The sequence below is a fragment of the Pleurodeles waltl genome, chromosome 2_2 (genome assembly GCF_031143425.1).
Source record: "Pleurodeles waltl isolate 20211129_DDA chromosome 2_2, aPleWal1.hap1.20221129, whole genome shotgun sequence".
In the NCBI taxonomy this organism is placed as follows: Eukaryota; Metazoa; Chordata; class Amphibia; order Caudata; family Salamandridae; genus Pleurodeles; species Pleurodeles waltl.
This window is the reverse complement of record NC_090439.1, coordinates 296424976-296450930: the sequence shown is the minus strand read 5'-3', so window position 1 is coordinate 296450930 and position 25955 is coordinate 296424976. Positions and strand designations below refer to the sequence as shown.

At 49.6% G+C, this 25955-nt stretch overlaps 1 protein-coding gene across 5 annotated transcripts in view; it reads left to right on the top strand.

Annotated features, from left to right (window-relative positions):
* LOC138282337 (uncharacterized) overlaps window positions 1–25955 on the top strand; it is a 63212-nt gene that overhangs the window by 13136 nt on the left and 24121 nt on the right. Inside the window, exons 2-3 of one of the 5 annotated variants that reach the window (XR_011200927.1) lie at window positions 11645–11697; window positions 19227–19265. Coding sequence is in view for 2 of the 5 variants with exons in the window: in XM_069219738.1 (XP_069075839.1) it covers window positions 11571–11697; window positions 19227–19265 (166 nt within the window). In the remaining 3 variants the exon portion in view is untranslated. Of the gene's footprint in view, window positions 1–11570; window positions 11698–19226; window positions 19266–25955 lie in introns of all 5 variants that reach the window. The other 4 variants (XR_011200928.1, XM_069219738.1, XR_011200929.1 and 1 more) reach the window with 4 other exon arrangements.

Genomic DNA, 25955 nt, shown 5'->3' with positions numbered 1-25955 from the left:
GCCCCTACAGTGTCAAAGTCCATTCTTAGACATTGTAAATATAGTGTGTCCATATTAAGAACATGGTCTGTGGGTTTGTCAAAACGAACTCCACAGCTCCATAATAGCTACACTGAGCACTGTGAAGTTTGATATCAAAGTTCTCCAAATAAGAAACCCACACTGATGCCAGTGCTGGATTTATTACAAAATGCACTCCGGGGGCATCTTAGAAATGCCCCCTGTATTTTACCCAATCCTTCAATGCAAGACTGACTGGTCTGTGCCAGCCTGCCACAGAGGGACTAGTTTCTGACCTCCTGGCATGAGAGCCTTTGTGCTCTCTGAGGCCAGAAACCAAGCCTGCACTGGGTGGAGGTGCTTCACACCTCCCCCTGCAGGAACTGTAACACCCAGCAGTGAGCCACAAAGGCTCAGGCTTCGTGTTACACTGCCACAGGGCACTCTGGCTAGTGGAGATGCCCGCCCCCTGGACACAGCCCCAACTCTGGGTGGAAAGTCCGGCGGAGATAATGAGAAAAACAAGGAGGTGTCACCCCCTCAGCCAGTTCCACCCCTTAGTTGACCAGAGCTGTAGTGACCCTCTCCCCCTCCTTGGAAAATCCTCCATCTTGTTTTGGAGGATTTACCCAATAAGGATAGGGATGTGCCCCCCTCCCCAAAGAGAGGCACAAGGAGGGTGTAGCCATCCTCAAGGTCAGTAGCCATTGTCTACTGCCCTCCAGCCCTAACACCCTCCTACACTCAGTATTTATGGGCGACCTTGAACCCAGGATTTCAGATTTCCTGAAAACCTAAAGGACTGCTAACCTCAAAACACCCGGGGAGAAGATGGAGACAACAACTGACTTGGCCCCAGCCCTACCTGCCTGTGTCCAGACTCAAAGAACCTGCAACAGCGACGCATCCTGCGGGACCAGCGACCTCTGCCGACTCGGGGGGACTGCCCTTCAACCCAAAGGACCAAAAAACTCTAGTGGATATGGGCTCTGTCAAACAACAAGGAAGAAACCATCTTTAAAGGGACACCCACCTCACTCCTGAAGCGTGAGTCCCCACCACTCTGCACCAACGCCCCCAGCTTGTGTCCAGAGAAACCAACACTGCAGCGTGGACCCCCAGGTGACTCCAACGACGTGGCCACCCTGAGACAATCTCCCTGCATCCCCACGGTGAAGCCTGCAGAGAGAATCCAGAGGCTCCCCCTCACCGCAACTTCCTGGTAACAGAGACCCCAACGCCTGGAAGAAGCACTGCCCCTGCAGCCCCCAGGCCCGAGAGGAACCAACTACCGATCCAGGAGTGACCAGCAGGCGTCCCTCATCCTAGCCCAGTCGGTGGCTGGCCCAAGAAGAACCCCATGCCCTGCCTGCATCACCAGAGTGACCCCTGATTCCCTCCATTGATTTCTATTCAAAACCTGACACCTACTTTGCACACTGCACCTGGCTGGCCCTGTGTGCCTGTTTGGGACACCCCCCAACCCAGTGCTCTACAAAACTCCCCGGGTCTGCTCCCAGAGGACGCAGGTAGTTACCTGCTAGCAGAGTGGAATCGGAGCACCCCTTTTTTCCATAAGCGCCTATGCTACTTTGACCTCTGCACTTGACCGGCCCTGTGTTGCTGGGTGTTTGTGGTTGACTTGAACCCCGAACAGTCGCCAGTCTATGCCCTGGAGACCGAACTTGTAAGTGCTTTACTTACCTGCTAAATTAACTTCTACTTACCTCCTACAGGAACTGTTGAATTTTGCAGTGTCCTCTTTTAAAATAGGTTATTTGCATATTTGCCAGAACTGTGTACCTTACTGTTTTCATTCCAAGTTCTATATTTGCTTATGCCAAGTACCTTACAATTTATGTACTTACTTGAATTCAGAATCTTGTGGATCTAAAATAAATTAAGAGAAGAATATTTTTCTATATAAAAAAACCTATTGGTCTGGGGTTAAGCATTGAGTGTGTGTTCATATTTACTGCCCGTGTGTGTACAACAAATGTTCCATTTAATACTTGTCTTTCAATTAAACATCACACGCAAGATAGAACATAGTGTGGAAAAATAATATTCTTTCTTAGAACTGTAGTCTACAACTGTTTGTGTGGGCTCTTTGTCTCTTACCTACTATTATTCCTCAGTCTAGTGTGGTGACATACAGCCTGCTAGTCAATATGAGTCTTTAAAGTCACAACATAATCTGCCTGAGGTCTATGCGTTTTTGTGCCCTCTGTTATAAAGTTTTTCAGTTTTAGACACTCACAGGCTCTGCACCAGAAAGTTCAAGCTTGTACACACCATGGAAGATCCACAGGCAGCTATCAAAATGTTCTGCGCTTGTGTGACTAACGCCGCAACATTTGGTGCTGGCAAGGAAGAGCAGGCTATTTGGGATCGGCTCTGGATGTGGATCTTCATAGACTTGACGGTAAAGTGCCTTTGGCTTGGTATTTTTTATTTTTTCAGGGCCAAGGTTTATGCTGACTAACAGAAATGGGAGGGAGTCCTTGGGAGGAATGGAGATGGCAAAAGCAACAGCAGTGGTCATCTACGTTTAGAAACCTGCGAAGCTCATGACCTGTTGCTATGTTCATTTAGTGTCTGATGGAGAGCTAATCTTCCTTGCTCCAGCGAGTGTTTCCATCTCTCTTCTGCACAAGCGCAGAGTAGGTTGTCCTACCTCCAGAGATAGGTTGTGGTTCTTTTTCTTTTTCATTTCTTTGTGCACAAAAAAAACTAAAAGGTCCTTTTTTTTTTTTTTTTTTTTGTGGTCAGTCAACAGCTACCTCCACAAAGACAATTTCTAAATGCACACCCTGGCTGAGGTGTTGTCAGTGCTCAAACAGGATACTTTATAGTAGTGTTGGACCTTCACAATGCTTATTCACACACCCGCATCCTGAATTTTTCACACATGTTAACTGTGTTTCAAAGTGAGCAAGTAGCTTTTTAAGTTTACTGTGATCCTCTTTCGTGTCTTCACAAAACTGATGATGGTGGTGTCAGCTCATTGGCGTGGGACTATCGTCCTCTTTGAGCACAAACAAAGGTTATCTTTCAGTGTTTCCAGCCTGTTTGCGGGTGCCTGACCGATCTTCCATGTTAGTCACCAGCTGTCGATAGTGTTTCAAGCAGCTTGTTTCACTAGCAGCCTAAACATGTTTTTTTTAGAGCACACTGAAATCTTACATTTGTTTTTGGAGATTTTCTCGTGAACTCCATTTGAGCCTAATCACTATGGCCCTCATTACAACATTGGCGGTAACACCAAATGTCAGTGATAAACTTGCGATAACACACCGCCGCGCTCAAAATACACTCTTACAAAACACAACCAGATTGGACAATTCCAAATACACGCACCTTATACACATACCACTCCCACATCACCCACAAACCCTTACTACCTAAAATATTGACGAAGGCCAAAGAGACAGAAAAGCAAAGATGACAACACCATACAGAGGCACAAAACACCATCACACACACATCCACGCACAAAACACCACACACCCCTAAACATCACCTCAGACATCACCCACACCACCCCATGTTCACCGCAAAGACACCCCAGGTTTTCTGAGGAGGAGCTCAGGGTCGTGGTGGATGAAATCATCCGGGTAGAGCCACAGCTATTCGGATCACAAGTGCAGCACACCACCATAGCTAGGAAGATGGAGCTATTGCGCAGAATCGTGGACAGGGTCAGCGCAGTGGGACAGCACCCAAGAACACGGGATAACATCAGTAAGAGGTGGAATGGCCCACGGGGGAAGGTGTGTTCCGTGGTCTCAAGACACCACATCGCGGTTCAGAGGACTGCCGGACCCCCACCTCCTCCCCCACAACTAACATGGGGGGAGCAGGTCTTGGCTATACTGCATCCTGAGGGCCTCACAGGAGTAGCTGGAGGAATTGGTAAGTCAAAGCTTTCACTACTTCATCCCCCACCCTACTTGCATGCAATCACATACCCTCACACTCACCCCCCCATCACTCCAACTCCTCACAGATGTCCCACTATCACAAACCACACATCCCAACACCAGGCCCTGCATGCAACAACAAAGCATGGGTACCCATCATAAATGCATGTCCACTGCACATACCCACACAGACACCTAAACATCAAGCATGCAAGCTCCTACACAGGAATGCAACCACTGGGGTACAGGGTCACCCACCCATTGCACACCATGGAACACACAGATAAACTATGCCTTTAAACCCCCTGCAGGACCCCTAACCAACGTCACCGGACAAGATGTTCCAGACATGTCCACTCCACCCACAGAAGAGGCCCACATTGATGACAGCAGCTCTGTCCAGCTGGATCTAGATGACCAGCCCGGCCCATCTGGGACCTCAGGACAGTCGGTTCCCCTCACACTGGCAGAAGCCACAACAGAGCCTCCCCCTCTGGAAACACGAGCACCCACCGGACCTATACCTCTGTCCCCATGACACGTCAAGCAGCAGTGTGTCCACCACTACAGGGAACTCAGGCTAAGCCACCACCCCAAGAACAGCAGGGACCTGGGGGCATTGGCAGTGGACACACGGTTCAGGGGACAGAGGCCCAGGAACACAGGGGAACTGGGAGGGCTGCTGGGCGACAGGGGGAGGACAGGCCTAGGGAACCGACTCTCCATGAGGTCCTCCAACATCATGTGAGCCTACCACTATTCCCAGGAGACGATGGCAACAGTACTGTCCATGTTTCAGGAGATCCAGCGGCTGCAGGAGGAACAGTATTTGGGGTTCAGGGAGGAACTCGGATCCATCAATACCACCCTGGGCACCATTATAGGGGTGCTGAAGGAACTCGTGAACACCAGGAGGGACACTGTGGCACAACAAGGGGCCCCTGACACTAGCCTGGACGATGAACTGCCCACCGCCGGCGCTAGTAGACAGGAGGCACCGCCACAGGACCTCGACACCAGCACCCCACCCCCTGCAGATGGAGAACCACCCCGCAAGCGGTCCCTGAGATCTAGGACAAAGACAGAGCACGATGCCAAGACCCCCGTCAAGAAATGAGACCACCCTGATTGTCATCCTTCTGTCCCACTTTGTCACACTGTCCATCCACCAACTGCCCCAGCTCCACTTCCTATGCCCCTTTGGACAATGCACCTGTGAAACAAATAGACTGGACTCTGCCATGGACATTCCTCCACCATCACCCCTGACCATTTTACAACCCCCTCCACTATTTAGCACTTAAATAAACACACTTAAATCACAAAACAATCTGGAGTCAGTCTGTGCTTTCGCAAATGTGTATTTGCAATAACTGAGGAAAATAGCAATATCCATTGTATTGTCAGCATACCTATGTCACGCAGCTCTAGTCCATGAGGAAACATAGCAGAGGTCACACAGTGGGACCCACATCTGTGAAATCGAAAGGGAAAGTGACAAATCAGGGTCCATACACTGGGTGAAAGTGACAGACAGATGAGAGGTAGAAAAAGTGTATCAGATGTAGCAGGCAGTGATGTCGTCTTACCTGTGTTTCACTGGAAGTATTGATGAATCACCTTGTTTCTGTTGTCGATTTCCTGTTCTTCTTCTTCCTCGTCTTCACTATCCACAGGCTCCACAGCTGCCACAAGACCTCCTTCAGGACCATCCTCATGCAGAAAAGGCAGCTGTCGTCGCAAAGCCAAGTTGTGCAGCATACAGCAGGCCACGATGATCCGGCACACCTTCTTTGGTGCGTAGAATAGGGAAACACCCGTCATGTAGGCACCTAAACCTGGCCTTCAGTAGGCCGAAGGTCCTCTATAACCCTCCTAGTTCGCCCATGTGCCTCATTGTAGCGGTCCTCTGCCCTTGTCCTAGGATTCCTCACTGGGGTCAGTATCCATGACATGTTGGGGTAGCCAGAGTCATCTGCAAATGTTGTTACAACTGTTAGACACACACTTACCCTTAGGGGCAACCCCATTCCCAGACACCTAGTCACACTGTATAGGGTCCATGTCCTCACCTAATAGCCACACACAGTGCCTCTGGAGTTGCCCCATCACATAAGGGATGCTGCTATTCCTCAGAATGTAAGCGTCATGCACTGATCCAGGAAACTTGGCATTCACATGGGAGATGTACTGGTCGGCCAAACACACCATCTGCACATTCATTGAATGGTAGCTCTTCCGGTTTCTGTACACCTGTTCACTCCTGCGGGGGGGGCTAAGGCCACATGTGTCCCATCAATGGCACCTATGATGTTGGGGATATGTCCCAGGGCATAGAAGTCACCTTTCACTGTAGGCAAATCCTCCATCTGAGGGAGCACGATGTAGCTGTGCATGTGTTTCAGCAGGGCAGACAACACTCTGGACAACACGTTGGAGAACATAGGCTGGGACATCCCAGAGGCTATGGCCACTGTCGTCTGAAAAGACCCACTTGCCAGGAAATGGAGTACTGACAGCACCAGCACTATAGGGGGGGATACCTGTGGGATGGCGGATAGCTGACATCAGGTCTGGCTCCAACTGGGCACACAGTTCATGGATTGTGGCACGGTCCAGTCTGTAGGTGACAATTACATGTCGCTCTTCCATTGTCAACAGGTCCACCAGCGGTCTGTACACCGGAGGATGCCGCCATCTCCTCACCTACCCCAGCGGACGTACTCTGTGGAGGAGAACAGCGAGCAGAGGGTCAGCCAACACTGATGTACGAAAACACAACTTTATTGCACATATTTTTCAATCCGATATGTGCCTGTCTTAGTGTGTATGCAAGGCCTAGGTATGTGTGACGCATTTAAACATAATGCCATGTGGCCCCCTGAAATGGCGGCTGCCTGACCTGTAAGGTGGGACAATGGGATATGAGGTAACTGCGCTGGCGTTGTACACTGCCGCAGTAGGCGGTCGAAGACCGCGGCGCAATCCTTCATTGGTTAACATTGGGCCCTATGGGTCCCAAGAGCCAATGACGATGTACGCTGGCGGTGACGGTACACACCCCAGCGGACGTGACCGCCATTTTCTATCTCTTCACTCACTTGATACCTGATGTTCAACAGGAGATGACCTACACTGCAAGTGCTGCTGTGACCTCAGTCTGGAAGAGACAATAGCTCATGTGTCTGGGGAAAGGGCCCCTGCCTTCACCCCCCCTCCCCCCTCACACGCTGCTCTACGTTCCTCCAGACAAACAGGTAAGTACACTGTGATTATGCTGTATGGGCAATGCCTATGTGGATGGAAGATGGAAGGGGAGAATTAGGCGTGCATGAAACGACGGTGAGTGTATGTGTGTCATGGCAAGGGTAGGAATGCGGGCCAATGACTGTGACGGTGCGGACGGTTATATCTTCTCCTTTTCCCCTGTCCTATTCCTGTAGGTCAGCACCCACCAGAAGAAGGATATTTGGCGTGCCATCGCCAAGGAAGTCAGGACCCTGGGTGTCCACCACAGACGTAGCACCCACTGCCGGAAAAGATGGGAGGACATTCGGCGCTTGAGCAAGAAGACAGCGGAGGCCCCGCTGGGGATGGCCTCCCAAGGTGGGGGGGGGGGGGTGAGGAGGGGTGCCATTCGCACCGTCACACCCCTGATGTTCCAGATCCTGGCGGTTGCGTACCCGGAGTTGGATGGGCGCTTGAGAGCATCACAGCAGCCACAAGGGGGTGAGTACACTCTCATTCAGCTGATTCAGCGCACATTGGAGGTGTCTGGTTGGGGCGGTGGGCTATGGGTACCCCTTGGCCAGGACGAGTTTTGTAGGCATGTTCCCTCCGTAAGGCAGGCTATGTGGCACCCCACCAGTGTTAAGAGCCATCTACACCTAGTCAGTCTCCTGTGACTCATGTGTGCAGCAGTCGGGCATAGGCCTTGTACCCCATGTCCCTATGATTAATTAGGGAACTCTAAGTGCATGGCGTAGTGCAGAGGGCTGCTGTGTCTGTAGTGTCCGCCAACTGTAGCGGTATTGCATGCACTGAACATGTCTTTCTTCTGTCTTCCCCACCTTTTTGTGGTCTACCTGTTCTTGTGTGCATTAGCATCATCAGGCAGAGGAGCAGTGGCACCGGAGCAGGAGGGAGCTGCATCCCACATGGCCCTGGAGGGCAAAACAGCGGAGTCTGAAGGCACCAGTGGGACGGCAGGCGAGGGGAGTTCCACGGCGGGGACAGGAGCTGAGACCAGCGACTCGGACTCCTCTGATGGGAGCTCCCTTGCAGTGGCGGGCCCCTCTGTGCCCCCTGCATCTACAGGTACAGCCGCCAACCCCGCATCCCCACCCCACCAGCACCGCCCTCACAGCAGCACCTCAGCCCCTGCCCCTGTCAGCCCTGCTGCCCTCAGTGAGGAGGCCATTGACCTCCTCAGATCCCTCACTGTTGGGCAGTCTACCATTCTGGATGCTATCCAGGTTGTAGAGAGGCAGTTGCAACAGACAAATGCATACCTGGAGGGCATTCATTCTGGTCAGGCAGCCCAACAGTCAGCTTTTCATACGCTGGCCTCAGCACTGATGGCAGCCATTGTCCCTGTGTCCAGCCTCCCCCCTCCAACTTCCTCCACCCAGACCTAATCCCCTGTACCTCAGCCTATCCCAAGCACACCATCAGACCAGCATGCACACACCTCAACACACAAGGGTAGCTCTGGCGAACATAAGCACCACACATCCCACAGGCACTCACACAAGCATCATACCCATGCAGACATACCAACATCCACTGTGTCCCCCTCCTCCTCGTCTCCCTCATCCCTCCCGGTCACGTCTCCACTCACACCTGCATGCACTACATCTTCAGCCACTACGTCCATCACCACACACCGCTCATGTGCACTCACCACACCACTACCAGTCACACATCCCCAGTTTCCTCTCCCAGTGTGTCTGTGAGCCCTCCTCCCAAAGTACACAAACGCAGGCACCCACCTCACAACAGCCTCCAGCCCATGCACCTTCAGCCAAATTCAGCAGATGTACACCTCCTGCAACCACTACCTCTTCCTCCACTCCCAAACCCCCTCCATCTACCCTTCCCAGTGTGTCTAAAACTTTTCCTGTCAACCCTTGACCTCTTCCCTCTCACCTCCCCCACCCCTTCTGTCCCCTATGGCACGGCTTGTCAGGTCACAACCCAGCACCTCAGCCACCACATCAACGGGAACAGTGGTGCCAGCAGTAACCGGCTTCTGGAGTGCGCCAAGCAGCAGGGCAGCCAGTGTGCCAAGGAGCCAGACCACAGACAGTCCCCCCCACCTCAGAAACATAAGAAGTTGGCCACAGCCTGGAGGGAGAAGGGCAAAACACCTGCCACAAAGGGCTCTCCCAGGACTACAGTTGGTTGTGTGAAGACAGCTGCGCCACCATCCAAGGTGGGGAAGGGGCACATAAAGAAAGGGAAGTCGCCGCCAACCTGCACGGCGGACAAGACCGCTTCCCAGGACACCGCCGCCACCAGCACTGCTTCCCAGGACACCGCCGCCACCAGCACCGCATCCCAGGACACCGCCGCCACCAGCACCGCATCCCAGGACACCGCCGCCACCAGCACCGCGTCCCAGGACACCGCCGCCACCAGCACGCTCACTGAGCCACCCACCAGCACTGCAGGCCAATGAGCGCCGCAAGCACCGCCGCTACTGAGGCTGCCACAATCACCGCCAGTGGACACGCCACATATGCCAGTGGCACCACCGCAGATATGGCTGCCATCCTCCGTGGTCAGTCGTACGAAGCTGGTGGTCAGTTGGTCAGTTTCAGGGCCTGGACAGCTTCCATGGCCCACCGTGAGTGGAGATTCACATCCACTACCTCTGTCCTTGGCAGGATGAAGCACTCTGGGCACCAAGCCCCCTCCAGAACCAGTGGATATTCACATCCACTACCTCAGTCCTTGGCAGGATGAAGCACGCTGGGCACAAAGCCCCCTCCAGAACCAGTGGAGAAAAGCATCCACTACCTCAGTCCTTGGCAGAATGAAGCACTCTGGGCACAAACCCCCCCTCCAGAACCATTGCAGACTATTATTCACTTGTGAGACTGTGGCTTTCCACTCCCCAGGATGCAGCAGTGGGCAAACCACCCACTGAAAAGACTTGTGAGACTGTGACGTTGCACTCCCCAGGATACATCAATGGGCATGGAGCCCTGTGCACTCATCCGGCTGAGGTGCCCCCCCTTCCCTTCCCCCTGAGGTGCCTGTTGTATTTCGATCTGATGCCCCTGCAGTGTTCGCTCAGTTTTGATTGGATATCTTGTGTGGGCCTCGCCCATGCATTTTGGGCCCAGTGGTCCACGGACTATGTATGTGCAGCACATGGACTTTAATTCTTGGTGTATATATTTGTTAATAGTGTGTATATATATTTATGAGTACTGGATTTTTATTGATCAGAATCGTTACAATCATTTCCATTGTCCTTGCATTCTTCCGGGGGCCTTGGGGGGTGTAACTGTAATGTATCAACATGTATTTATGTGTGTGTGTGTGTTGTAGTTGGTGAGGGTGGGGGTGTTGCGTGTGTGTGTCACTCTTTTCCCTCCCCCCTCCCCTGTGTCGTAGGTGCAGTACTCACTGTGGTCTTCGCCACTGGCGTTCGTGCTCCTGGTAGAGGAGCAGGAAGACAATGGCTGGTAGAATATGGAGTTCCGGCTCCATGGCATCCTGGTTCCTCGTATGGTGTGTAGAGGTGAGCATTTTTCCTTCCAAGTTCTTTTTCCGCCGTGTTTTTGTTCGCGTTGAATCCGCCCCTGAAAAGGTGGCGGATTGGCCTCTCATGATACTGTGGGCGGTACATTGTCTTCCGTCTGTCTGTTGGTGGTGACCACCATGCTGTTTGTTTGTACCCCCGTGGCGGTTGGAGTGTTAAAGTGGCTGTCTATGTTGGCGGTTTCCGCCACGGTTGTGATTACATTTTTTTTACCGCCGGCCTGTTGGCTGTTTTACCGCCGCTTTAACACCGACCGCCAGGGTTGTAATGAGGACCTATAGGTTTGTTGACGATACAATATTCTTTTTTTCCCGTAATTACTTCTTACATAAGGGTTAATGAGCATCTAACCCTCTCTGTAGCCACACATTTTAACTACCATCTATTGAGGCAAGCTGGTTCTCTTTTTCCAAAAGTGTTCACTCTCTCACGTTGGTCTAAATATTGTCCTGACGACTTTTTCTCTACCTCCTCATTCTTACATATATTTGACCCACAGCGGTCCTTCATTGTACTAAACAACGCTAAATGGATGATCAGCTTTTTATTGGCTTAATTGCTGTGAAAATTAGGCAAGCTGAGAGAAGAGGACCATCTCCAACTATCTTTTTCTTCCCATTAAAAGGTGCAATGCCTTGGCGAAGAAGCAGACTTATGATGGCTTATGTGCTCCTCCCACCAGAGCGGAGGCAGCTACTGTGGAGAGATATTCTTATGGTATCCATTCTCAAAAAACAAATGTGTGGGTGCAAATTGTCAATCAGAGGAACACATTATTTACCTTTGTTAACGTATATTCATCCATGTGATTTTATTTTTTTACTATTACGATGTTTAGATTTTCTTCAGTTTATATTTATTTTGTTATTGTAAAGAACAATGGATGCTACAAAGTACAACCAGATTCTGAATTTTATATACGCAGTAATGTGTACCCTGATGATTTCAGTAAAATAATGAAGCATGGATTACGGAGACTTTCCAAAAAAATCACCATTGATGGTAAGTTATTTTTCAAATTACTTTGGAATTAGAAAATTGTTATACATTCATACAATTTACTGTACTTGTTTGAATGAAGCTTCATGAATTGGTGATCCTTTCAATTATATTGATCTACCTACTTATGTGTTAACAAATATTGTTTAGTCTGATTCATTTCATTATATTTTATTTTTTTAAATGACTTTTAGCGTGTGTGTGTATGTATGTGTGTATATATATATATATATTACGTGCTTTTAATGTATCTCTCGTGCAACATCTGCAGTAAATAGAAATCGTCCTTTAAACGTTCTCATGTTTTTTGGCAAATTAGGTGAAAAGGTGTTCTTTGTAGGAAAGGGGAAGAAGGCACAAGTTATCGTTGGTGAAGAATTGGCAAAACACATTTTTAATAAGTTACATTCTTCACTAATTGGAGGTCACTCTGGAACTAACAAAACTAAAAAAGAGTATTGGCAGCCATTTCTAGTGGCCAAACATGACTGATATTGAACAGTGGGTGAGTTATGTGTTGCTAATCTTTCAAAATAACTTCTAGGTAAAACAATTATGTTCTTTAATGTTTTTATTGAGACATACTTGTAAAGCTATTGTTAGGCAAGTTTTTCATTCCTAATAAAGGTATTTTTGCACACATCAGTCAATTGAGCAATCAGACGCTTTTAAAGGGCGGCTTATCACCCATGGAGGCTCAAATAGCTGTTGCGGACGTGCTGCACACTCTGCGATCCATGTCTTTAGATCCTTTGTGAGCTGGTTCAGTGAGTCTGCATGTCTGAGTTTGAGTGGAAGCGTGTTTGACTGGGCTACAAGGTAAGAAAAGCATCTGCCTTCAGATGTGCTCTTCCTGATTCTGTGGATGGCAGCAAGGGTGGGTTTGGAGGATAAGATCTGCCTGGTGTTCTTTCCCTAACCGGTACCCACAATTGGCACGGCCCTGGCACACAGATATGTCCATTGTAAATGGTACACCTGGTACCAAGGGCCTGTTGCCAAGGAAGGTCTCTAAGGGCTGCAGCATGCCGTATGACACCCTGGAGACCCCTCACTCAGTACAGACACACTGCTTGCCAGCTTGTGTGTGCTGGTTGGGAGAAAATGAATAAGTCGACATGGCACTCCCCTCCGGGTGCCATGCCAACCTCACACTGCCTATGGCATAGATAAGTCACCCCTCTAGCAGGCCTTACAGCCCTAAGGCAGGGTGTACTATGCCACAGGTGAGGGAATAGCGGCATGAGCACTATGCCCCTACGGTGTCTTAGCAAAACCTTGGACATTGTAATTGCAGGTTAGCCATAAGAGTATAAGGTCTGGGGGTTTAACAAGCACAAACTCCACAGTTCCATAATGGCTAAACTGAAATATGAGAAGTTTGGTATCCAACTTCTCAGCACAATAAATGCACACTGATGCCAGTGTGGTATTTGTTTTAAAATACACCCAGAGGGCATCTTAGAGAGGGACCCGGAATACCAGTCTGACTCCTAGTGCTAGGCTGACCAGTTTCTGCCAGTCTGACACAACCAGACGAGTTTCTGGCAACATGGTGAGAGTACCTTTGTCAATCTGTGGCCAGGAACAAAGACTGTACTGGGTGGATATGCTTCTCACCTCCCCCTGCAGGAACTGTAACACCTGGCGGGGAGCCTCAAAGGCTCATGCCTTTTGTTACAACACCCCAGGGCATCCCAGCTAGTGAGATGCACTCCCCCCCCCCCCCCCCAACTTTAGGCAGCAAGGTTGTTGGAGGAGATGATGAGGGAAACCAGGAGGAGCCACCCACCAGTCAGGACAGCCCCTAAGGTGCCCTGAGGTGACTCTTAACTTTTATAATTCCTCCATCTTGAGATTGGAAGATGCCCCCAAAAGCAATATGGATGTGCCCCCATCACCTCAGGGTGGAGGCACCAAGAGGGTGTAGCCACCCGCAAGGGCAGTAGCCATTGGCTACTGCCCCAAGACCTAAACACACCCCTAAATTGAGTATTTAGGGGCGAACCTGAACCCAGGAAATCAGATTCCTGCAACCTGCACAAATAAGTTCTGCTGACCTGAAAGCCCCGCAGAGATGACGGAAACACCAACTGACTTGGCTCCAGCCCTACCGGCCTGTCCCCAGACTCAAACTGCACAGCGACGCATCTGTTGGGGAACAGCGACCTCTGAGGACACTGCAACATTTTTGCAAGTTTTGAAAGAACTCTCCCTTCCCGCCGGAAGCGTGAGACTTCTCACTCTGCATCCAATGCCCCCACCTCAAGCTCCAGAAAACAAATACCGCAGAGGGGACTCCCAGGCGACTGCGATAACGTGAGTAACCTGAGTTGAATCTTGTGGTTCTAAAATAAATTAAAATATATTTCTGATGGATACAACTACCTGTGGATTCCTCACCTTTATGAATTGGATCCTTGCGCCAGCATCCGACGGAAAGTCTTCTTCCTAGCTGTCTACGTCGACGAGGACGTCATAATGGCATGGCTCCACGTGACTCCGTCTGACAACAACGTGCCAATAATAGGTCCTTGTCGGCGTACTGACATCAGTTTTCCTTTTTTCCGTGCCTTCGACGCCAATGGTTTTTCTTCCTGGCTCGTTGTTAACTGTAACGATTTTTGGTGGTTACAATGTCGCCTCCGAAGAAGTCCGGTTTCAAGCTGTGTAGAGAATGCGTGGGTCGGATGTCAGTGACCGACCCCCACTCGGACTGTATTTGGTGCCTTAGTTCAGAGCATGATGTGGAAGGTTGCTCTTCGTGTCAGAGCATGAATCCAAAAGCTCTGAAGGAGCGCGAGGCGAAGCTCTTCTTAGCCAAAGCAAAGAAGGGCCATAAAAAGGATTCCTTCCATGTTTCTCCCAAAAAGCATAAGAAGCAGCGTCATCATGACTCTCGGCGCCGTTTGGAGCGGAGCCGGTCGAGGTCTCGATCTTCACGATGCCAGAAGACATGGGAGATGAGTCCTACTGTCACGCCTCAGCAGGAGAGTCCGGAGTTGTCACTGGTCCCTTCAGTTTTTGAGGTCGCTCAAAGTAGCCCTCACTTTTCGCCGGCGCCGAGGGATCCTGATGTTCTGCAGGCAAACTATTGGACTTGGGTTAAGTCTTTTGAGTGTGTGTGTTCCTCATTTATTGCCTGTGTGTGTACAACAAATGTTTAACACTACCCTCTGACAAGCCTATTGCTCAACTACCCCACCAAAAAATAGAGCATTCAAATTATCAAATTTTCCCACTATCAGCCTCTAAGGGGAACCTTTAGACTCTGTGCACACTATCTCTCACTTTGAGATAGTATATTCAGAGCCAACTTCCTACATACATCAAAATAGAACCTCATATATTGTAAATGTGAGGGTGTCACACACATTATTTCCATGAATAGTAGTGAGCTGCTCCCGTGTTACAATAATGGAAAGACCTCCCTATCCCTGAAAATGAGATGTTAAAACTTTTAGAATGTAGACCAGTGTGCCAGTGACCTGGCCAAAGAGCAAAAGGCAGAATGGGAAGGGGAACAGGGTCATAGAGAAGCAATCACCAGGAGAAAGTAGAGAAGAAAATGAACCTGCAAGGATAAAATAAGAATAAAGGAAGAGTAGGACGGTAGAAGAAAATGGGATAAGGTGAAACCAAGTAAGTCTTGGTTGCCTTGGAACTGAGCAGCCCTATATTTAACAACTTAGGCCAAGGTCATAATACATTCAATGGCAAGATTTTTTTGGCACCACGTGCCATACTCACAAATTCATCTCAACTCCCAGCCCGTCCTCCTTGTGTAACATTGCAACCAATTAACGAACATCACAAAAAAGTCATACTCACACTTGTACTTAGCTGTCCGTCCCTTGCCCCCTCCCAACTTGTTGCCAAGTTATGATTCAGCTTTAACTGAAGTTCACTGGCTTCCTGGTAAGCTGGTCCCCAGTGCCAGTCTTTCCCCAAAACAAGACACCTGATCCCTTGATCCCAAGTGATAAGGCTCTGTAGCACCCTTCTAAGTCCCATAGTAAGTGTTACCTAGAGTGCCTCTGTACTGCAGAGGGTCGCTAAGAGCTGTAGCAGAACTTGTTCTTCTCCAAGGGACCCAGCACTGACCTCATGCAGACTGCTTGACAAGGTGCCCCCTAAAAGTGAAAATGCAACATAAATTATGGACTGTGTGCCATGTCCCCAAAACACTGCATGTAATATTTGTAAGTCACCCCTATAGCAGGCCTTATAGCCCTAAGGCAGGGTGCATATTATTATATGCGTGTTCATATCTGCAAGAGAAGATATGCCCCTGCTAGGTCGGTCGTTTCTTAGATATATTAGGTGAACAGGGAATCCATTTTAAATAGATGTGTTGGCCACTCATTAATACGAGTTGCCCAGCTCCATGATGTCTTAAATGAAAATAGGGATGTTGAACCTCTCATGTTTTATAATCCCTGGCGATGGATTTATTAATGCACGCATCCAGAGTGTACCTTACAGTTTCCTCCTGAAAACATAACAACTGCTTCTGAGCTAACTGACCAGTTCTAGCCAGTTTGCCACCAACAGACTAGAGTGAGATCCAGGGGTGAGATCCTTTGCTCTTTGGAGGTCAGACACCAAGCTTCTCGGGTGAGGTGTTGGACACCCCTTCCCATAGCATGATCTGCATTCCAAGACGGATCTAGTCTCTGAGAGGGAGATGCCCACCCCCAGACCCCATCTGGCACCTTGATATTCAGGAACATTAGCTATGTAGGAGGCATTTTGCATTTCGAGGCTGGACACACCCCTAGGGTGACCAGCCCGAAATGGGGACAGCCTAGGAAATTCTACTTGTGTCTGGTGGAATTTAGGACCTCTGGACATGGTGTTGCCCACTCCCCACAGAAAGTGGTCATCTACAGGGTGTTGTGACTCCAGGGTATGTAGCTGTAGCAAAGTACCCTTATTGTGGCATGGTTACCCCCACTTTTTGCTTGTCAGTATGCTAACCAGGACCCCAGTTACTGTGCACTCCCCCTGTACATTTGTTTGCTATGACTTCATACCTCCCACATTTGCATACTGGTGCCCCCATGTAAGTCCCTAGTGTATGGTGCCCAGGGCGGGGAGACACCAGGGGTTCCCCATGGGCTGCAGCATGGTATGCCACCCATGGGGACCTATGTAAAATGTGTTTGAAGGGCTGGCATTGCAGCCTGCATGCAAAGGTGCATGCACCCTTTCACTGAAGATCACTGCACCAGGTCCCTGTAAGTCACTCCTAAGGCAGGGCCTCCTAGCCCAGAGGGCCTGCTGCAAGTACCGATGTCGGAGGGCACCCCTGCATGAGCAGAGATTCCCCCACAGACTCATCTCCATTTTCCTGGACTTCATTAGTGCGGGGATGCCATTTCACGCGTGTACTGGACATTATCACTACCTTTGCCAGCTACATAAGGGTAACTCTGAACATGGGCATGTTTGTTATCAAACGTTTCTGACTTGTAGTCCAGGAAGGCAGAATAAAAGAATTTCCTTTAGGTGACGGGGGCAACACCCTTTGCCTTTGTGTAGAAAAAAGGTGTTAAATGACTTGGGAGGGGTAGCCTCGCCAAGCCACTGGTATGCTTTGATGGCCACCATTGGTGCCATCCTTTCATAAAACCAATCTGCGCCAGTTGAGGGACCCCTAATCCCTGCTCTTTCCTGGAACTGAACAATGGAAATGGGAATGACCACTCCCCTGTCTATCACCACCCCAGGGTTGGTGCCCAGAGCTCCTCCAGATGGCCCTTTGATTCTGTCATCTTGACCTTAGGGTGGGCAGAGGCCTCTGGGGGCATCTTACTGGCCATGTGGTTAGGTGACCAGTTCCCCTTCCAGGGCTATTTAGGGTCTTTGTCATGGGTGGGTTCCCAGATTCGACATGCAAGACTCCAGCAGGAATCATCTGCATCGTTTACTGAAACTTCTGGCCTCTCGAACCGCAGCTGGACTCCACAGGGACCTACAGTCCGCATCTACAGCTACGCCTCTGCTCTCCAACATTGTTTCTCTGGCTTCTTCTAGCAACTGCAACATTTCCCCGGCTGTGCATCATATGAGGGTGGCGAGTCTTCAGTCTGCCCTAAGAAGCAAACTTCCCGTGGAATGAAAGTCGCTCCTGTGCATCTGCAGGCATTCTGCTGCAATGATGACCGGCTGCATGGATCTCCTCTTCTATGGAACTGTGTGGATCCTGCATCACAGTTGGTGGTTCTTTTGCGTCCTCCCTACCAGCTGTCCAACTTGGGTGAAGGTAGGACCTTCCCTTCTCCATGCATAGTGTCTCTTGCAACTGACAAGGCTTGATGGCACCGCCTCCAGGGGAACTTCAGTCTTTGTGTTGCTCCTGTCCACATTACTCTTCCCTGTGACGCTCCGCCCTTTGCATGGTTATTCAGCGATGTGGGACTCCTTTTTAAGTGTCCTGCATGGGCCTCACTGTGACTCCTGTGCTCCTTGCCTGCGAGTCATCTGTGTGGGCTGCATCTTCTTCTTTGGACTCTCCGCACTGCTGAGGGTCGCTACGGACATCCCCTGTGGGTTTAGTTCCCTCTCCCCCTCACTTGGCCTTCCTGGACCCCAACAGCTCCACTGCTAGCAACTGTGATATTTTCCTTTTTCAGGTCTTGTATGTGTTTTTTTTTCACTCCACAGACTGACTGCAATCCTTCATCCAGCGTGGGACGTCAACCGCATCAGCCAGGAACTCTTCACCTGCCCCAGTGTTGACCGTCTTCTTTCCACTGTCGACCAACTCCTGCATCCACCTAACAACAACACCACCCCACCCCCACTCCCCTGGTCTAGAGTTTTGTCTGCTGTTTTTCAGTGTTCTCAATTGCTTTTTAAGCCTATTCCTGATTGTTACTGTACATGTGTAGTATGTTTACTTACCTACAATTAGAGTATTGCCTAACTAGTGTTTGTATTACTCTAATAAAGAGCCTCTATTTTCGTAGTACTGAGTGCCTTCTTTCATTTGTGTAAGTGCTGTATGACTACAGTGGTATTGCATGAGAGCTTTGCATGTCTCCTAAATAAGCCTTGGCTACTTATCCACAGCTACCTTTAGAGAGCCTGGCTTCCTTGACACTGACTCCACTTCACTCATAAGGGATACATGGACCTTGTATAAGGTGATCATACCATAGGTAGTTAGCACACACCAGGCCAGATTCCTACAGAACTCCAGTGATTACTACCCTTCACTCTCAATACCGGTTCCCCTAAATTGACTATTTAGGGGAACCACTGATACAAGATTGTAGGAAGATGGCTCTGGATATGCTATATCAAATTGAGATATAGTCTGTACAGGGATTCACCAGAGTTTAGAGGCAACAAATATGATACTAATGCTGTTTTGTTGTACTGTGGTCGAGCAGTTAGGCTTTTCAGAGGGTAGTGCAAAGCATTTTTTGTACACACAGGTAATAAATGAAGCATGCTCTCAAAGCCCTAATTTCAGGGCAATTCTTTTTAGATACCAAAACTTGTTTTTGTCCATTTATTTCTAGAACCACAAGATTCAATTTGCAAGGAAAGCACATTTACAAGTAAGTTTCCAAAATATGTATCAATACCTATTTGTTTTAATTTGCCAATATAAATGGCTTATGTGAATATAGCAAATATGTTTTAAAAGTTGACACACTGCAATTTTCAGGAACAGTTCCGTAGGGAATAAAAGAAAGTACAGTTATGGCGGTAAGTACCAGACCTACAGTTCCATTCTCTGGGGGTTATAATACCATGGGTCTGAGTTTGAGTTAGTGCCAAGCACCCTCCACCAGCCACACGGGGCTGGCTTTATGCAGAGGTCAACGTTGCGACCCGTGGGAACCTATGGCGACTGGGGGCACTCAGAATCAGGCCTGCTTCTAGGTAAGAAGCATGATCATTTTAGGCTCACCACCAGGTGTTAGAATTCCTGCAGGGTGGAGGTGTGAAGCACGGACACAGTGTCAGCTTTGTTTCTGGCCTACGAGAGCACAAAAGCTCTCACCCCATGGAATCAGAAACTTGTCTGTTCGTGGTAGGCTGGCGCAGACCCGTCAGTCCTGCATTAAAGGAATGGGTAAATACAGGGAGCATCTCTAAGATGCCCTCTTGGTGCATGTTTCAATAAAACCAGCACAGGCATCAGTTTGGGTTTATTGTGCTGACAAGTTTGATACCAAACATTCTAGACTTTAGTTTATGGATCTGTGGAATTCATAATGGCAAACTCCCAGCCCATATACTTAATATGGCCCCACTAGACTTACAATGTCTAAGAATGGACTTAGACACTTAGGGGCATATTGTTCATGCAGGTATGCCCTCACCTATGGTATAGTGCACCCTCCCTTAGGGCTGTAAAGCCTGCTTGAGTGTTGACTTACGTATACCATCGGCAGTGGTTTGTGGTGTGGCACACTGAGAGGTGCAATGTCGAATATGCCTTTTTCTCAACACCAGCGCGCACAAGCTGCAATGGCAATGTGCATGTGCTAGGTGAGTGGTCCCCAGGGTGGCATAAGTCATGCTGCAGCACTTGGGGACTTTCCAGTTAACAGGGCCCTTGGTACCGTGGGTACTTTTTACAAGTGACTTAACTGTGTACCAAGGGTGTGCTGTTGTGTGGACACAATGCTACAGTTTTGGGAAAGCACACTAGTGCTGGGGCCTGGTTAGCAGGATCCCATCACGCTCTGTCAAGTTATCACCAATATCAGACAAAAAGTGGGGGGCAACCATGCCAACAAGGGCACTTTCCTACACAGATTCTCTGACTTTCTTCCATGACACAAAAGGAGTGTGCAACAAGACTGCAAAACCATAGACCTAAGAAGCACGACTGACGTGGTGCCAAGCCTGCTGCGCCTGGCCCTTGAGGAGCATCTGACCTGTCCTGCCACTGCAGGTTCCAAAAATCAGGGAGCGCTGTCCGTGCTTCACAAATCACCAAGAATAACTCTTTTGGATTACAGGAGCTGCTGCCCTGCATCTGCAGGCACCCAAGGAAGAACCATGAGGACCTTGACTGCCAAAAACCCAACACTGGGCAACATCACTGCAGCTGAGCTGCCTAGCCCGAGTTGAAGTGGTCCAGTGGTGTCACCATGGTCCCCAGGCCGTTCAGACACAGCCTACCCAGAGCTTGCCCTATGTGGACTTCCTGACAGCATTTGCAGCCTGATTCTGCAGACCCCTAGCAACAGTGAGTGACAAAGACCCCATGTCTCAGGACACCTCTGCACCCGTCTGCCCTGGGCCTAGGAGAAGAGGACCAAGGCTGTCCCCACATCTCTCTGCCTCGTGAGACCGGAGGCCACTTGTTGGCTTGTTCGGACTAAACCCCAAGTCGATGCCTATAGACTGTTTCTGCGGGGCTCCTTACAACCACAAGGAACTCCAGCACCAGACCTGATGCGATAAAACACCACTGCACCTGCACCCCACAGCCTGAGGTGAAGTGGATCGTTGGTGTCCCTACGGTGCCTAAGGGTCTCAAGGTTCGAAACCCACGTGGGTTCCTCTGATGTGGACTCCCAATCCATCAAGCAACTTTGTGACCAAACCGGTCCCCATAGACTTACATGGGGCACTTGACACTGAGCTGTACCCATGCACCCTGCTGCCTGAGGTGAATGGTCCGTGTGGCAGAAGTCCAGGAGATTGATCACGTAAGTCGCTTTAGTATACCTGTATGCAGTGCTAGTTCTTCCTTCATAGGATAACTTTACCACAGGCACACTATGCAGTGGGTCCAGGCGACCACACTTTGGTTTACATGAGCAAAAATTAGACCACTTAATGCTACAATTGTTAAGGTAGCTTGTCGAGCAGTTAGGCTAATCCAGGAGATGTACTAAGCATTTGTTGTGCTCACAAAACCAATCATGCAGCACATGCACTCAATGAATAACTCGAGACCAGAGTTTATAAAAATACTTCAGTTTTATTTAATTTTTAAGACCAAGATCTTTCAAATACTTTTGTAGATATTAGTTTTAAAAGTTGTAATAAAGTTAGTTCTGCCTATAATTACGCATCATTGGAATCAATGTACAGTTACCATTCAAAATCGTACAATTAAGTTACCAGTCTCTTTTGTGTTTTTTTTTTTTTTTTTTTTTTTGCAGGGTGGTCGCACCAGTCAGTAGGCACCTTGCACCAGCCGGAGAGCCTCTTGCGGCTCCCGTTTCCGGTGGGAGCAGTGTAGGAAACGCTTTTGGCACAGGGCCACCTGTAGGGGCCACTTGGAAAAGATGGTTTCTGGGGGTCCCCTTGGGCTGTCGAGGTCGCAAGGGTTTGTGGATCAGTGGAGCACAGCTGGTTCCTTGTTGCGGGCGCAGAGCGGCCGGATGCGGGGTGAGATCCAGAGCTGTGCGCAACTGAGTCCTTTTGGAGGTGAGTCTCTCTGGCTGCTTACAGGACACTGTGAGCATTCTGGTGGTAGGTCCCAGGGTGTTATTAAAGTCCCTCTACAGGAGCTTCCTCCTGATCCTTTCAGCTCTTGGGGAGCTGGTTTGAGGTTGTCCCAGGGAATTGGCGTAACTCAGCCACTGGAGGGCACAGTGCCACCAATCTTGGCACACTTGTAGGTCACGTCCGGGACGGTAGTTAGTGTGTTGTGGGGTCCGGCTGCAAATTCCGGTTGTGGACATATCGGCCAGCCAATGAAGCGACCTTCACTGGCTTATTGGATCTTGCTTGGTTTTTGAGTGGTGCCTCCACTCAAAAGGGATATCTGGGGTGATTCTTTAAGCCTGGATATTACCTGGGTTTCTTGGGCTCGGTCCAGTGTCCAGCTCCTCCACGCGCCTTTTCTTCTGCAACAGGTCTGTAGTTCTTTTGCTTTGGATCTTCTTTGGTGCAGGTCTTCTTTGTATTTTGAAATCTGATTTCTTGTTCTAGGGATGTCCAATAAATACAGAATTTAGTGGGCGTTCTAGGGGAAACCTGGTAATGTCCAATGGGACACTTACCTATGGGTGGCTCCACCCACTTTAGTGTCCACTTCCTTTGGGAAGGGTGACTTCCCTAAACTTGATTGGCTAGTTTCCTTCATTTCAAGATGGAGGAAACTGAATTTGAGGGTCCACTTCGCAGACAACACCTTAGAGGTGGTGCATGCTAGGCCGCCACTCCTAATCTTTGTGTGGTTTCCCACCTTTGCTCACTCAAAAAGTGGGTGTTTTGCAAAGTGGCAACCCCTCAGATGCTAGCAGCAGGCCTGGAGGCTCGAGTTTCAGGGGCTGTAGCCCTTTGAAGCTCACTACCGGGGTTTTGCACGTTCCTGGGGGAGTGGATGGTTAGCTCCTCCACCAAGGGAGGGCATTGGTTTACGAACCAGGGAGACTGGGCTCTCCACCAAGGTTTGTATATGCACTGTGTGGGTGTGGCAGGCTGGATGAAACCAGTCAGAAAATATGTCAGGATAGTTGGCTTTTGCAGGGGACACCTCCAAGGTGATCCCTGGGTACATTTTATTATAAATCCAGTACCGGTACCAGTTTGAATTTATCATTCGGAGTGGTTTGATACCAAACAACCCAGGGTTCAGAGTAGCCATCATTTTGCTGGGAATCTCGTGTTGGCCAGTGTCCAGCACACACATTAAAATGGCAGCTCTATTCACTCACTATATCCCAGGTTTGCCAGGGACACGGTGGGAACATACTGCTCATTCAGCTGTGCCCTCACATATAGTATGGAGTATCCTGCCTTAGGTCTGTAAGGCCTGCTATAGGGGTGTCTTACCCATAGTTAATGCATTGTACGGTGGACCGGGCACACAGGTAGTGTGCCAAGTAGAGTTTGTATTTTAGGTTTGCAGCAGGAGACTGTCTGCTATGGCAGTGCTGTGCACATCTTGATGCATGTCCCTTGAGGTTGTCACAATCAGTGCCACTGCCACCAGGGGCTTATCCAAAGTACTGCATGCCATGGGTACCTAAGTACCTTTTTACTAGGGACTTGTAGTGATAGCTAAAGATGTATCCAATCACTTTTAAAATGTTTTAGGGAAAGAACACTGGTACCGGGAACCTAGTTAGCAGGATCCCAGTGCACTCCAGTCCAAGTTGCATTCGGAAACCAGGCAAAAATGTGGGGGAGTACTGCAATAAGGTGCCAGTCTCTCACAGTGCGGTTATATTCATCCAGTGCTTTCGCGTTCAGGGGTCGGGGTCCTCGGTCTTCCCTCTGCAGGCATCTTTGTGGGGGGGGTCGAAAGGTCAACCCAGGGTGGGCACTTGCTCACAATCACCTGATGATTCTTTAGCTGGTTGGGCCACGTGGTCACCGGCCGTAGGGTGTTTGGTGCAGGGTGGTCAGGACTCGCGTGTCTGGAGGTGTGCCAGAGTCCCTGGATGTTTCCTTCTTGGACAGGGCCACTGTCCTCTGCAGTTCTTGGTCCTTTTGGGTGCAAGACAGACTTCTATAACTTGGTCGAGGTGGCTGGCCCCGCTGGATGCCTCACTGTTTTTGTGCAGGTTTTTTGAGGCCGTCAGTTGTCGTCGTCTTCTCTGCTGGGGGTTCAGCTCAGCAGTCCTTCTTTCTTGTCAGGTCAGCCTAAATCTCATGAGCTGGGTTCAGGTAAGCCCTTAAATCCTGGATTTAGGGGGGGTTACAGGGGTCAGAGGGCAGTAGCCAATGGCTACTGTCCCAGAGGGCGGCTACACCCCGTTCTTGTGTCCACTCCCTTTGGGGAAGGGGACGCAAACCTAACCCTATTGGTTTCTGTTCTCCAAACTAAGATGGATGATTCTGCAGGAAGGGGGGGGGGTAACCTCCGCTCTGGACACCCTAGGGATGGCCCTAGCTTTAGATGGCAGGGGGAGGGGTGAGTTTTGGGGGGGGTCACTCGTCCCTGCTTTCCATAATTTTCCTGATCACCTTGCTGCCAAAAGTGGGGCTTTGTCCGTGTGCGGACAACTCCACTAGCTGGAGTGCCCCATGGCACTGTAACAAGAGGCTTCAGCCTTTGAGGCTCGCCATCAGCTCCTGCAGGTGTGATATTGGAAATGGCCCTTTTTGCAGGGTTATCCCCAAACGTTGTGCTGCCTTCCTACAATATTTTTCTGGTCCGTTTTTGATGGTTTATTGTCTGTGCACTTCACCACTTCTAATCAGTGCGCAAGTGCTCCCTATAGAGCTTGTACCGTTTGGTTTATCCATGAGTGTCATATTTGATTTACTGGTAAGTCCCTAGTAAAGTGCACTAGAGTTGCCCAGGGACTGTAAATCAAATGCTACTAGTGGGCCTGCAGCACATTAGTAGCCCTGTAACCATGGCTCGGACCTGCCACTACAGTGTCAGTGTGTGCAGTTTTAAACTGCCAATTCGACTTGGCAAGCTTACCCACTTGCCAGGCCTAAACCTTCCCTTTTTACTACTTGTCAGGCACCCCGAAGGTAGGCCCTTGGTAGCCTCATGGGCAGGTTGCAGTGTATGTTTAAGGGAGTACATATATGTAGGACCTTGACTCTGTATATACTATTTCAAATTGAGAAGTAGTGTGCACAGAGTGCAAGGGTTCCCCTTAGAGGTAAGATAGTGGCAAAAAGAGATAATTCTAATGCTCTATTTTGTAGTAGTGTGGTCGAGCAGTAGGCTTATCAGAGGGTAGTGTTAAGCATTTGTTGTACACACACAGGCAATAAATGAGGAACCCACACTCAAAGACTTACTCCAGGCCAATAGGTTTTTATATTGAAAAATAACTTTTCTTAGTTTATTTTAAGAACCACAGGTTCAAGATTTACATCAAACACTTTAAATGCAAGGTACTTCACATAGATACTTTAGGAACTTTGAATAAACACAATATCATGTACAGTCTTTGTAGAAATGGCAATAAGCTATTTTAAGTGGACACAGTGCAAAAATCAACAGTTCCTGGGGGAGGTAAGTAAAGGTTAGTTTTGGAGATAAGACAGACACTTGCAAGTCTCAAGTTTGGGGCATAGGCAGCCCACCATCTAGCGTTGCAGGCAGGCACAGCGGGAGCTTCTCGGGACAGCCACCACCTGGGTGGGCTCGGCAGAGGGTCACCTGGGAGTCGCTCCTGCACTGAGGTTCGATTCCTTCAGGTCCTGGGGGCTGCGCGTGCAGTGTTGGTTCCAGGCGTCTGGTCCCTTGTTACCGGCAGTCGCGGTCAGAGGGAGCCTCTGTATTCTCTCTGCAGGGGTCACTGTGGGGGCCCAGGGGGGTCGTCTCTGGCTACTCACAGGCTTGCAGTCGCCGGGGAGTCCTC